The sequence below is a fragment of the Cydia strobilella genome, chromosome 11 (genome assembly GCF_947568885.1).
Source record: "Cydia strobilella chromosome 11, ilCydStro3.1, whole genome shotgun sequence".
NCBI classification, from domain to species: Eukaryota; Metazoa; Arthropoda; class Insecta; order Lepidoptera; family Tortricidae; genus Cydia; species Cydia strobilella.
The window spans coordinates 12,910,959-12,926,107 of NC_086051.1; the positions used below are offsets into that span (position 1 = coordinate 12,910,959).

At 38.0% G+C, this 15,149-nt stretch overlaps 2 protein-coding genes across 2 annotated transcripts in view; one reads left to right on the plus strand and one right to left on the minus strand.

The window, feature by feature from the left end:
• The window catches only part of LOC134745190 (C-type lectin 37Db), a 105,251-nt gene extending 104,142 nt beyond the window's left edge, over nucleotides 1-1,109 (minus strand). Inside the window, exon 1 of the mRNA XM_063679183.1 lies at nucleotides 662-1,109. Within this exon, the coding sequence (XP_063535253.1) occupies nucleotides 662-764 (103 nt within the window). The 5' untranslated portion in view covers nucleotides 765-1,109. The remainder of the gene's footprint in view (nucleotides 1-661) is intronic.
• A 3,442-nt stretch (nucleotides 1,110-4,551) lies between these two features.
• On the plus strand, nucleotides 4,552-13,623 carry LOC134745539 (regulation of nuclear pre-mRNA domain-containing protein 1B). The gene is made up of 6 exons (XM_063679598.1): nucleotides 4,552-4,795; nucleotides 5,120-5,356; nucleotides 5,912-6,138; nucleotides 7,586-7,694; nucleotides 10,268-10,443; nucleotides 11,146-13,623. The coding sequence occupies exons 1-6, from the start codon at nucleotides 4,645-4,647 to the stop codon at nucleotides 11,290-11,292; spliced, it is 1,047 nt and encodes a 348-aa protein (XP_063535668.1). The 5' UTR covers nucleotides 4,552-4,644; the 3' UTR covers nucleotides 11,293-13,623.
• Nucleotides 13,624-15,149: the final 1,526 nt, after the last annotated feature.

Genomic DNA, 15,149 nt, shown 5'->3' on the forward strand with positions numbered 1-15,149 from the left:
CATCTTAATATACAAAACCAACTGTATTAAATTGAATTGATTGTAGCTCTAAGAAAGGTAGACTTATTACAACTACCTGACTATTTTTTTTTATATATATATATTTATTAAATACATTTAAGAGATCGATTTGACTACACAACTAGGGAAATTTGAATCAAATACAAATGAAAATGCTTCCTTTTCTTTAGTTATACATATATAGTACCTACCTACTTACTACTACCGGGCCGTGTCCGGGCCGGAGCTTCCGGCGCTTCGTTTTCTATGGAAAGCATCACGTGATCACCTGTCATGTCATAGAAAAGTAAGCGTCGGAAGAAAGACATATATATATAAATAGGTATATATACATATACAAAAGTTTGGCTGTTTCATACATTTTGGCTGGTCCATTTTCTATGGGAGGGTAAATTTTTTTTCGCGATTTCGTTGTTGTTTCCATAGTAAAAGTTGCTCAGTATAATCCCAAAACCTCCCTGGCAACGAGAATGCACTTATTTTTTAGTCACCCTGTATAGAAAAAATATATCACATTTTTACCTATCTAATCTAAAACTTAACATAGTAAAATGAGATTAATTTAACTTAGAGTCCATTACAATACCTAATAAAAACATCATCGAAGTTATGGTAAAGTTATAAAAATAGTGCATCTTACCCAGATCTCTGTGCACGTTATTTGAAGATCTTTGAGCATTAGCCAGTAAAACCAGCGACATCAAAACAACACTGGGAATATTATGACCAAAGATAAACTTCATTTTTACACTTTAAATAAACACTTTTAAAATTTAAAATTAAAAACTAACAGATAAAATAAACTAGACACTGAAAATAAATTAAAAAATTAGAAAATTTAATTCGGAATCGATGTTTGAATTTAGAAGCTCGATTTCATTTTCGCGCGGATTTCAACGGACGCGTTCGAGGCGCGTGCGGCGCGGCATTTAGGAGTCAGACTGAGAAGCTGCGCGCGCAGGTGGAGCAAAAAGAACGCGACCGGTCGGTGTCATCAAACTATCCATGAGATTACTTTCACGAACGCCTATCTTACTCATCTTCAAATTAAAAATAGGACCTTGCACTTTGCGCCTTAAGTTTCATTTTCACAGTAAACATGATAGGATTTTATACACTTGCAAATTTTATCATGCGATGCTATATTGGATGTTACAGATATGATCGAATTCTTGCTGTTTAGCCTTCGAGGGTCGGTTAGTTGACTAGAAAGGTAGGTCAGCTATTAGAAAAATATTTTTTCTTCACACGAAGTAAATAGAAAACCATCTACAACATTAAAAGTTTTTATAATTGCCCTAGATGAGTACATGCGAGGAGAACCTTTTATAGTAGGTACCTATGGACTAATTATGTTTTTCTTGGAACAACCAGTTACCAGTCGTTTCCTTTTTGCGGGCTCGGGGACCATAGCAAAGTAAGCCCTACATTAATAATATCGCTTACCAGACTTACACCATGAAACCGCCAATCCCGGCGGATTCCTGGAAACTCGGGATAAGGCCACCCGTATTCACTGCCTCAACAAATCACTAATAGGCACCTACAAGCCATCAAATATAGCTTCTATCCGACAAAGAGCAACCGGCCGTCCGTATTTCTAGTGAGGACCAATTGACTCGCACAAATACACAGAAATACAAATTAAAAAAAACCGGCCAAGTGCGAGTCGGACTCGCGCACCGAGGGTTCCGTACTTTTTAGTATTTGTTGTTATAGCGGCAACAGAAATACATCATCTGTGAAAATTTCAACTGTCTAGCTATCACGGTTCATGAGATACAGCCTGGTGACAGACGGACAGACAGACGGACAGCGGAGTCTTAGTAATAGGGTCCCGTTTTTACCCTCTTTTTATAGTTTGAACTATATTTTGTACGGAATAAACAATCGATTTATTTTTGCGGGTTCGGGGTTATCCTTTAAGGGGCTACCCGAGGTTTTCATCGATTTTTGACAAGTTTTGAATCGTAATCTCCTACTTTTGCTCTAAATATAGAATAATAATACAAACGGCTGTCGGTTCTTCAATCTTTTATCTCCATTTTTGTCTACCGGATTTTGAAAGAAATGAATACCTATTTATTTATGATTTTTTTAAACACTGTCTAAAAAAAACACTTTTTCCGTATCTCGATTGGTCTTGAAGACCGAACGGGATGGCGGAGCACTGTGGATGCCCTCTGCCTCATCTAGGGGATATAGGACCATAAGTCAAGTAAGTCAAGTATCTCGATTGCTTTGAAAGATCTTACATATACGAAATTGGGTTCGTCTTTGACGTCTCTAAAAATTTGTCTAAGGTTTTAATTTTAAACTGATTAACATAAAAGTTATGGCCATAAAACCAGTTTTATGACCTAAAATCATTCAACTTTGATGCCAAATATCTCGAAAACAATGAACTTCGAAGTAAATATGGGATACTATACTGCTTAAAACTGTTGCTGTTAATATGATAAGCTACAAAAAACATAACAAAACTAAGGGATTCAATCGAAGGTCATTGGGGCATGGGATCCCCTTAACTAACGTTATTCAGTATGCCATATACATATAGGAGAACCTCTTATTGTATGGACTATGTTTTCTATAGAACAAACAGTCGATTTATTTTTGCGGGTTCTTTGACGTTTATCGCTATGTTGGCACTTTGACGTGTGTCCTATTGTGCGTGTGTCACTAATGAGCGTTAGGTACTTCCGTCAGAAAAAAAATTTAGTAACCCTTTAGTTGCTTCTAAAAAAGTTTTACTTCAAAAAACGAGGTATAAAAGTTGTTCAGTAGGCACGATCTACATAGGTAATCACCTCTCATAATATGGACTATACTCGTAGGTACATAACAAAATTGCCATGTATGTGCCTGCGTGCAGGCATGTTGTGTGGCCGATGTGGCCATACCTACTATCGTGACACATTTTTATTTAAACTTCCTACAAACGAGATGTGTACACTTAAACGCACACGTAATGCTAATCTGCAATCCCAACTCTCACTTGACCGGTTTCTTTAAAACTGGATTTCTTACTGGTGAGTAACTTGCAGTGAAGGCAACAATGGAAAGAAAATGCATGCAAAGAAAATTTTCGAAAGATAGTCTTATTGCGATTCCTATAAAGCTCGCTCCAGAGTCTCCAGACTACGCGGCGCGAAGCCACGAACGCGAGTGTGGAGTCGATTTCGCTGATTAGCGAACTGGACTCCACACTCACGTTCGCGGCTTCGCGTCGCAATTCGCGCACGAGTGTGGAGGGCCCTTATGAGGAAAAAGAAAATGTGACGTTTTCAACCAAAAGGTACCACATTGTCGCTTGTCGATAAGGTTGACTTCAAATTGAAACTATATGGAAATAGCGCCTTATTGACAACCGACAATAAGTACCCTTTTGGTTGAGAATGACACAAATAGTGCCATACTTTGTCTTTATCACCGACGGACCGACCGGGAATTTTTTCATGGTCGGGTGGCATCATGTGCAATGCAAACCGTATAGAGCTGAGGTATATATTGTTACTCTATGGTTTAGTAAAGGGGATAGTGATGCACTCTGGTGGCAGGAGGGTGGCAGAACATTGCAGTCATGGAGACTATATAAAGGAGCCAAATCTCTATGTATGAAAAGTGTCCATCAAAAAACAGTAATTAGGCGGCGCCACCATACACCGAAATACTACCAATAACAACCTTAATTTGGTCGGGTTATTTGTTGCCTTATATGGTTCATGTTATACTCATGTCCCAGAGCCTAACTAGCGCCACCGGAGAGATTAGGAACTATTATTTAAAGCTGAAAGCGGTCACTTTTGCAACAATTCTGCCATAAGAGATTGGCATCCTTTCTATACCATCCATAATTGCAGTAATACCTCCTATTACATAAACATATAGTTAGTCATGCAAATCTTGTCAGTAAACAAGAACAAAATAAACTATACCCATCCTTTTCTTTTGGGTGCTATTGCTGGTGTAAGACAAAGATAGTATGATTCTCTCTGTCTATGTTTGAAATGAGACAGCCCTTTGACAAACTATAGTAAGTTACTAGTTATAGTGTGGTTATATACTCTTTGGTTATAGTATATATACAAGTATAGTTTGTCAAGGGACTGTCTCATTTCAAACATAGACAGAGAGAATCATACTATCTTTGTCTTACAATAGTACTAGCACCCAAAAGAAAAGGATGAGTATAGATTTTTGTGTTTCTATTTACTGACAAGATTTGCTTGACCAACTATAGTTACTCTATTACCATGGAATTGGCGCCATCTAGTATTTGTACAAAGAACTATTAAAAATGACAAAGTTCCTATACCCATCATTATCTATGGTTAGTATGTATGGAGTTAATTTTATACAAATGTTTTATTTTACAGCTGTTGCCTTCGCTAATATTAAATTAATTATAATGATTTAAGTTCATTTAGAATAATAATGATAATATTTTATGAGCTTATTTCCACAGGTCATAAAAAAAGTGATTTGAAACTTGAATGAAACAAACAACATTTATCTGTGGTCTGCTCCCATTCCCATTTTCAAAATGGCGTTGGTGTACTGCAAGCGTACGTGATTTCCTGCAAAGATTCTGTGTTAATTTGGTTGTAGAATATAAAAACAATGGCCGGTTTTACAGAAAATGCGCTAATACGTAAATTGCAAGAGTTGAATTCGAGTCAGCAAAGTATTCAGACTTTATCTTTGTGGTTAATTCATCACAGGAAGCACCATGCCGCTGTCGTAAAAACTTGGTACAAAGAATTATTAAAAGGTAATTACACTTTACATTCCTAACGATACAAATATTACAAATTACGCCTCAGACGTAATTATGCTCTATCGATTTCTTTTTTCGCACGAACTTATTACTTCGTTATGGTAAAAAAAAAACAACAGCCAAAACATCAGACGTGGTGCCAAAACTGCCATAGATCGTTTATAAAATATTATTGACGTACGTACCTGCGTCGTTTTTATTACTCTTTCGATTTGTAACAGCTGGGATTGTATTTATTTTATAAACGAAATTTTGCTGGGATATTCCAGAAGCAACTACCTATCACAGTGTTGACAATAATAATTGTTTTATTTTTAGTTAAAGATGGGAAGCAGTTGACATTTATGTATCTAGCCAATGATGTTATTCAAAATAGTAAAAAGAAAGGTCCAGAATATGGCAAGGAGTTTGGAGAAGTTCTCGAAGGTGCTTTGAAGCATATGGCAAAGACTGGGATTAATACTAAGACAAAACATTCTTTGCATAGAATATTAAATATATGGCAAGAGAGAGGTGTATATGATGCTCAGAAAATACAGGAATTAAAAGTGGCTGGTAAGTATGATTTTATATTCATTAGGTTCACAAAGCCTGAAGAGGGGCATGCCTACATAGACTATGCTGCTTCACACAAAATTTCCTCTCAATGTGGTATGTACTATGTGGACTATTTGCTAACATTCCCCACTGGCTTTTTATTCCTAATCAACATTAACCTTACGAGACCCGTCGGCTCCCTGGGTAGGCAGCTTCAATAACCCGATGGAAATATTGCCATATTTCTCCGGGTCTTCAAAAGGTTAAACCGGGATGTTTTATGTGCATGTAATAATAGAACAGGTTGGTTTGTCTTACTTTTATAAAATATTAAACTTGACTTTTTGCATTAACCTATTAAAACACTTAGTGTAACTACCGTTAATTGTTCTTAAACGAGTTCAGCATTAAGCACTAATCAGTGACAGTTTTGATCACAGTAATGCTACTATTGGCCTACTTTAAATAAATGTCGCTACCTTCTGGTCCCGCACAGTCTGAAACCATCGACACGAGAAGATAAAACTACAATGAATGGGAATTATAGTATGATAACATTAAATCTTATTTCAGTTGATCCAAATGACGCTGAACCTAAAAAGGTGAGCAAGAGGAAATCTACTGACGTGGAACCAAAGGATCCAGAGAAGAAGCCGAAATTAGACTCTAAGAAAAATGACAAGCGGGAGAGACGCCGTAGTGAGACAAAAGTAGAAGTAGATGGACAGATTGAGACACACACCACGCTGAGCCCAAAAACTCCGCCAGGAGACCCGCCAGAACCGGACGAGTTGATTAAGGTTAGTTACAATTCATCTTATGTTTGCAATACATTTTATTCCATGGGCCTGTTTCACCAAAGCTTGTAGCTTGCTAAGTTAAATGGACCACTGATAATTGAAATTAAGTGTATTTCTGGCCAACATTGCAACTGGTATGTGTATGTATACAGCCTAATGTGTATTATGACAATGGTAACAGTTTGAAATGAGAACAATTTTTTTCTGGACAGGCAAATATCACACTGGTGCGGTTTTCGAATGCGGCGGCAGTGTGCAAGTGAAACAGCATTATAGACATGCAAAGCGCCATCACACACTCACTCCGTCGCCACATGACAAAACCACATGAGTGTGATAACCACCTTAAAATTTCATTCATTTTTCATACCTACCCACCATTGGAGAAATTTTCAGCTACCTTTAGTGCAGGTAAGATTCGTAATGCCTGTGTGTGGATTAAATTTGTATTAGTAATAAGTTGAAATCTCAATATCGTGTTTTACTATATTATCAGTTTCATGCTTGAGTAGGATTTGAAATCTTAGACAAAACTTGGGAGGGATTACATCCAGATGGCATGCCTTATTTAAAAGAATGGGATGGTTAAAAATTACGGTTTATTAATCTTGATGTGCACCAAGAAATTGTAAACACATGAAGCAATTAGCCGGGTCCACACAGAGCGAGCATACGCGCGAGGCAATTTCCTCGGGCACAAAACGGCCGGTGTAGACGTGCCTAGGCCGATAAAAATGTCAATACAACACGCGCTCTGTGTGGACCCAGCTAATGATTTAATGGATTAATATACATTAATAAATAAACTTTAATAATAAACATCACTTTAGTATTTTCATGTCCTGAGTTAGCAAGCACACATGATCAATATGATCATGACTAAAAATTTAACTTCACTAATAGTCAAATCAACCTTTTCTTGTTATGTCTCACCTTTTAAAACCATGACTTTTTCAATTATAACTATTTATGGGCTATCTACAGAGCATGTAGTAGCATGTCTGTAACATAACTTTTTAAACAGTGTGTTTTAATGTTGTCTCTTGGCTTACTGGGGGAGAACAGCCCCCAGTAAGCCAAGAGACATAATGGCTATATCCTATAATACTTGCAGAAGTCTTTTTTCAACTCCATTTGTTAATACTTATACTTGTATTACGAGTTAAGCTGCTTGTTTAAGACGTCTGGTGTTTTCACTGAACAACTGTCCGTGTTCGGCGACGATGTCTTGTTTTCTTGGGTGTAGCTGTCGGTAGCCGCATACAAAACTGGACGTAGTCGCGTAACACGGTCCGTTGTCCGGCGAAAACACCGGACGTCTACAAGCGGCCTTAGATATTTAACAAACGCCACCCACATGATTACAATTGATCCATATATTGCATCATCTTCCATTCTATCCTTTCAAAGTACATATGATATTTGAACCACAATTTTCCTTTTCCAGGCCCTCCTTGAATTAGAATCAAGTGCTTCCAGCGACGAGGCAGTCCGCGAGCGCATCGCCTCTCTTCCTCCAGAAGTCTCTGAAGTGCAATTATTGTCTAAGTTAGAAGGTAACTCGAGAGACATCCTACTCACTAGGGTTATTATAAGACTGGTGTTATTTTTAAAACAAAGATTCAACTACCTCTACAGATAATAAATAATAACAATAAAAACTTCACCTGGTTACAAATTTTTGTTTCATTTATTCTAATAAATACCCTATTACTATATTGGTGTTTCAATTATGTTGTATCCAAAACTCTACAACGCTTACGAGTCGAAATGTGTGTTGCATTCGGCTATTTTGTTTTAATAATTTATGTATTCATAGACAAAACAAATCGCTCTATGGCTATGAATAAACATAGTTTTGTATACACATCATGTAAATAAATATTAAGCGTAATGATAAGATTACACTCTACGCACTTATTGTTGAAGGAAAAACATATATAACAATTATTCCTGAGAATGCACTAAACAAACCAATAACAATAATTTAAGAAACAGGAAGTAATGCAAAACGAAAGTTTGTAACCAGGACAATTAACAGGCAGGAAATTCAGTGTTGCTGCTTTGGTGATAATAAACTGCTATTTCAATCCTTTGACCGCCGCAGTATGCCATCTTCAAATGAACCTTACTGCATTTTAATAAAGTTTACTATTGCACGTTAAAATAATGTGCTCGTAGCGGTCAAATGGTTTGAACTGCGCGCCATTCGCTCATATCTAAAGTAAAGACACGCACACAAACAACAAAAACCTGCTTTTGGTGCGTGCATTAATTTTAAATGTATGCGCGCAGTTTTAATATTTTTCTTTGCCATACCTACTTCCATAAAAAATAGTATTACATAAAACACACAACACAAAAAAATATATACCTAGTGTGGGTGTGCTGAACTACTGAGTAATTCAATACATATAGGTACAACATCTTTCATTGACACGTTGGAAGGGAGGAGCCTAGGCGATATCTTACCAGGGGGGTGTCACTTCGCAGTTTAGGTACATTTGGCCGGCGCGCCTCCCGGGCAGGAGTATGGCAATGGGCTGCCGCTCGACTCGCGCAAAATTGAAAATGCATAATGCCTTCGAAACCTAAATCTATAGATATTGTTCTGTTTACGAATGTGTGAATAAACGGAAGAACAAGGAAGCAGAAATAACATTTTTTTTTAATTCCGGACTATATTGACCGACATATTTTCAAAGAAATAAGTACTTCTGTGGCATAACTACTTCCGTGAGAATCAGACATACCATCTCCGGATAAAAAAACTATGTTTACAGAATCAACGTTTGTAATTCCTACATATTTGTCTTAAAAATAATAAATAAGTAGGTATAGGTACAAAAACTTGTCAAGTGACAACCCCGTGCCGACACTCGCAGCTCGGTCATAAAACTGCGGCGCGCAAAGAAGATTCACGGTTCGTGCGCGGTTATGTTTCAATTTTGCTTGCAGGCGGCGAGTATAGGTATAATTTTATACCTAAATCTGACTTTTGTAAAGGAGTGAATTTTCTGTACGGTAGTACTATTAGTTATTCTGTGATCTTACCGTACAAATCGTTCTGCCATTTTTGCGGGGGAAAACGTGCACAGTCGCACACACTACTTACAAAATCCAATCTGTAATGACGACACAAATACATATATTTTAACACACGTCAAAGACAAATCTTGCACACCTCGAGCTCTTATTGTGTACGGACGAGTCGCAACACGCACCGCGCTAGTTGTATGCATGCCCAGTTGGGCATGTGCTTCGGCAGAGGGGAAATAGTGCGAAAAGGCAGACTCCTTTCCCGGTGTTGGTCGATGATTGACACTACCTACTACTGATGTGCCGTGGGAAAGTTTCCAAAATTACAAAATATCGAAAAATTCTCATATTTTTGTGTAGGAATCTCTATTTCTAAAGTGAAAGTTTCCCTTGTTTCTTGTGAAATTTCCTAGAACTGTAACTTTTTGGAAACTGCAACTTGCACATCTGTAGACACGTTGCATTTATAGCCGTTATCCATAACCTATTCGAATACAAGAAAATCCATCCGAAATAAGCGTAATAAAAAATCAGTCTGAATTTACATAGGTACTTAAATTTGCATGTCATGCTTCAGAGGAATACTGGGGGCCACGATGACAATCTCTGCGGAAAACGAAACGCAACTCTATTGTCTCCTATCAGTCCTAGCGCTCTTCCATAGTGCGATAGAGACAGATAGCGTTTCGTTCCTCTGCGAACGATTGTCATTTTGACTCGGCCCCATGCAATTCCTATGTGGAAGAAAATTTATCAAACTATGTATAGGCGAGCACCGTATGGCGTAATTAATTCTGAAGCCTAACTTATATTAATATAAAAACTACGCTAGAAGCGTCATACACTTTTCCTGGACTTCGGGTTAATCTTCTAATTATCTAATAGTTCACCAGCAACCAAACTAAAACTAAAAAATTATCAATCGAAAATGGTGTATTTAATGGCCCGCCGGGCCCAGATGGGAATAGGTGTCTTCATATAAATCATTATGCCTCTTGTATGGCGGTGGTGACGTGGAGAGGGGACAAATGGGAATATAACTCGAAAATGAACTCTAATTCACCAACTTAAAGTAGATTTTCGTCCACAGATAAAGAATCGGCGCTCGCCCTCAGCGCCATAGTCAATTCAGCAGTAGAATTACTGGCCGAATACAACCTGAGGCTAACTGAGGAACTGGAAAAGAGGCGTAAGGTAGCGGCCATGTTGAGGGACTTCGCGCAGGCGCAGAAGGACCTCGCCAAGCAGGCTGAGGCGCGGCTGGAGGTAAACTGAACTTTATATATATGTGTGTTAAGAGCTGTTATCGTATGGATCAGTTCAGCAGCAGAATTAATGGCCGAATACAACCCGAGGCGTACTGAAGAGCTAGAGAAGAGACGGAAGGTGGGGGCCATGTTGAGGGAATTCGCGCAGGCGCAGAAGAACCTCGCCAAGCAGGCTGAGGCGCCTGAACTTAATGTATGTGTTAAGACTCTAGAGCTATTATCGTCTAGAACGTAGTTAGAGAAATAAACTTATAGTCTATGTATTAAGAGAAAAGGGGACGGCCGCTTCTCCATGCAAATGTAGTCCCCATTTTCCTCTCTGATATTGACATTATGGAAAATATTTTTATATAAATTGATGGATTTAACCAAAGCTTCCCTTTTTCGATTTTTATAAGAATTAGGAGCGTAATACAAATTCCATGCAAAATTTTAAATGCTTCAACTCTTAGAATAATTAAAAAATCGAACGAAGACGAAGATCATATTTTTGACACTATGTCCTTGGAGATATTTTTAGACGTGACTTATCATGATAGTCTTTCATGACTAAAACGTATTTTACTCTTGCATATTTTAAGCAAATCGCGAGATCCTAGTTCGAGTCAAAGACCTGTTAAAATAGTTAAACTAATTGTTCTATAGCTATTTCCACAACCCTGTAATTTCGCCATCTAATAGAACCCGCCTTTGTTCACAGGAATACAACATAAAACTGCAAAAGATCTACGCAGTGAAGACCGAAGTGAAGTCCCACATAGAGAACCTACCCGACGTGTCTCGTCTCCCCGACGTGACCGGCGGCCTGGCGCCTCTACCCTCCGCGGGCGACCTGTTCAGCATTTGAAACTCCGCTCAAAGATGGCCGACACATGTACTGTTGGAGTTGTGGAAGAAAATGCTTAGGTGACATGAGTAAATTTATAAATAAGCGAAATTCTGGTCGAAAATGTCTTTGAAATGCAATATCGGCTATACATTCTAACTTTCATGTTACATTAGATAAAATAGTCATTCTTAGGACTTACTGAACTTGTCCGGTTGCTCAACGGGGGCGCCCTAGGAAGATATAACCAAACGGAGTAGCCATTAATAGGCATTCCCCTCTGTCGAAAATAGTCTGCCAATGGTCATACACAATGTATGGACTGACGTTTATCTGACATGGCTATTTTGACGTTACGTAGGTATACATATGACGTTCCCCTCCCCCGCAAAAATTGGCAGACTTTGTATAGGAAATTAACAGACGTGGCGGCTCCATTGGGTTATATCCTCCTAGGGGGCGCCACTCATGTACTTATGTAGTCAGAGGACTTACCGCGAACCATTTCGTCGTTTCATTCGCCTATTTGCCTGTCTATCACTTGAATATACAAGAGCAATACGAACTTTCGATTTTCGCCCTCATTTATAATGTCACTTTCGGTACCGGTATTTGTATCTCGTGTCGCCCGATGTGACCGGCGGCCTGGCGCCTTTACCCTCTGCGGGCGACCTAAGGGCCTACCGAGAACACCGTAGTAGCATCACCGTAATTAGAGTGACAGGGAAAGATTCCCGCAATGAGGGCTAACGCGTATGAATTCGCCGCTAGGGGCGCTAGTGTAGATGGTGGTCTTTTCCATAGTTCGAAATGTCAAATGTCACTTGTCACTTCAATGACTGACAGCTGTTCTTTAGTCTTTTGGACCACCATCAACAGAGGCGCCAACTGGTGAGCAAAAAAACGATAGCCCTCATTTGCGAACTTCAAAGGTGGCCGACACATGTGCTCTTGGAGTTGTGGAGAAAAATGCTTAGGTGACATGAATAGGAGGTTTTCCAGTTATTTGCGAAATTCTGGTAAAAATCAGGGATGTTGCGGATGCGGATTTTTAAAGGCTCACATCCGCGAATGCGGATGCGGATGTCGAGATTAGGCACATAAAAAACGTCAAATACACTTTAGTAATTGTTATTTTAAAAAAACGAAACAGTATTTGAACAAGAATAGGTGCCCCACAATCGCATTACTATACTAAAGTCCAAATAAAACAAACTTTTCACTTCTTGTCACTGTCCGTCATAGGCTAAAGTGCTCGATCGACGAATCGCAAAAACGAAACGAGGTTCTTATTGGCTAATGACGAAATTACCTAGCACTTACGCTGCCGCTAAGACGTTCCTGTACCTACCTGTTCCACATCCGCATTAAGCTCCGCATCGATGTTATGCGGATGCGGATGCTGATGTTGAAAATAATGCGGAAGTTCCGCGTATGCGGATGCGAATATTCGCAACATCCCTGGTCAAAATTATCCTCTTTGAACGTCATGCCTGTCGTGTGTGGCGCGTCATCGCGTGAACCTTGTCGAAATGCATAAAGGTTGAAGGCGTCAGTTGATGTCTTTGGCGGTCAGAGGATCAAGCATGGGTTTTAATGTAAGTGCAGGGTGCCTAGCCAAGATGCCAATCGTTTGCGCTACGACAACGCAACGCTTTCTGTCTCTCTATCACTCTTACATATTAGTGCGATAGATAGACAGAAAGCGTTTCGTTGATGTAGCGCACACGATTGGCATCTTGGCTAGGCACCCAGGTATAGCTCAATATCTTTGATCTACGAACGTAGTTAGGCTCAGATCTACGTAACAGTTAAAAAGAGCAGATATGCGTGTATTATTTTATAATAGATAATGCTTGAAGCAGACATTTTTGATCAGAATTAAAGATAAATGCAAAATCTGGCTGTAAAATAACTTCTACCAATCATCCTTAGTATAGACATGTTCCTCAAAAAAAGTTGCCTCAATGTATAGTTCGTTCTTTTTAGCTTTAGAAAAAAGGTAAACAATCTTGATGTGTCTTTTTATTGAAAAATATTGAAAAACGCTTTAAAAAAATAGTTTATATTACTTATGAAAGCAAAAGAATGTAAAAGATCGTATATGATTTATATTGTAACATGTTTGCTGTGACTTATTTTTCAAAAGTGTATTTAAAGTGTGTGTACCATCTTTCTAATGCGAAAAAAAAACGAACTATATCTTTTTACAATATTAAAAATATTGTATGGTTCTCAAATCCTTGACTCACTCCTATTGCATAAAATGCATACCATATTTTTATAGATTAGCTTGTAAGATGATGTAGATTTTGTTTTGCCGTATTTTCTTTATTTAATTTACTGGACGATGTTCAAAACAATGTTGAAATTGTATTTTGTGTGTGTTGCAACGTATATTTAACAACCTTTAAGTTTACTTATTAAAAAATGAAAAAAAAAAAGGTTATATCACGATATTATCACTGTTTCACCTTGTTATAAATAAAAAATATTAAAGACAACTCAATTTCTAGATAATACTCAGCAATAAAATTTGTGTACAAAAGGGTCATCCATTAATTACATCACACATTTAGGGAGGGAGGTCAAGAAAATGTGACATATTGTGACAAGGGGGAGAGGGGTGTCACAAACTTTGTGTCGTCACTTTAACTTATTTAAATTATTTTATTCGCTGTACAGTTAAATAACAAGTTTAATTTTCTGTCCTAATCTGTTTTTTGTTATAAAATTACTTAAAATATTTCTTTTGTCTACAATATTTTGATAAAATATTAGTAATACTTAATTCGATTTGCCAATTTAATTGAAAATGTGACGTCACACCAGGGGTGGGGGTGGAGGGGTTTGCCAAATGTGACCAAGTGTGACAAGGAGGGGGAGGAGTCAAAAAACCTCGAAATTCGTGTGACGTAATTAATGGATGAACCCCAATGGTGTACAAAATAGTGTATTCCCATTTGTCCCGCCCTATGAGCATGAAGTGTGAAGAATTGAGAAATAATATTCCTATTTGTTTACTATTACTAAAATCCACCATTTTTGATAATGGAAATACCCGGCGGGGTCAAGCTAAAACTAAAGTATTACTTTTTCCCTTTTTGTTCCCGTCTGGTGGGGACAAATGGGAATACACGTATAAAATGGCTGTAACATTATGCTAGTGTGTACAATTAATAGACTGATTAACATTACTCTGCAAACAACTATAGAGAGCCCTGTAAAATTTTTGCGAACTTAATTAGTAATAGGGGATATTACTGCAATGTTCTGCCACCAGAGTGTAGCACTAGCCTTTTTAGTAAACCATAGAGTAACTTATACATACTGTACCTTTAACAGGTTTTTGACAAGTTTTCAGAGATAATAAAATATGACATTGATGCATCAAGGCGGTTTGTTTACAGAGGACCTACCGGGAAACGCGAATTCGCTATCTGCCTCTTTATCGCTCGAATATGCAAGTGTTAGATAACGAAATTTAGATTTTCTTGTTTCGCGATAGACCCTCAGCTTGTGGTAGTGGCGCACCCTACGCAGAGTTTCGCGTAATATGTTTACGATTACAGACCTTTTGATGCAGCTTCACTTTATAATAAAAATACATAACAATATCTATAATATAAATATATCTATAAGTACTATAACATTGTGCTTGAAAATAGATACCTAAGCTCTCCGAAAAATGTCGCGCGAGCTTGAATTAAACCATAAAATTAGTATGATTCACGATAGTTTAAATTTCTTGCAACAATAGGTAGTTGTTTAAAAAAATTGCAATCGTGTTACAAATACTTCACAATTACTATATACCTACTCGTATTACTGACGTAATATGCGGGAGGAGGGCCTATTGCCCCCTCCAGCCTTATCAA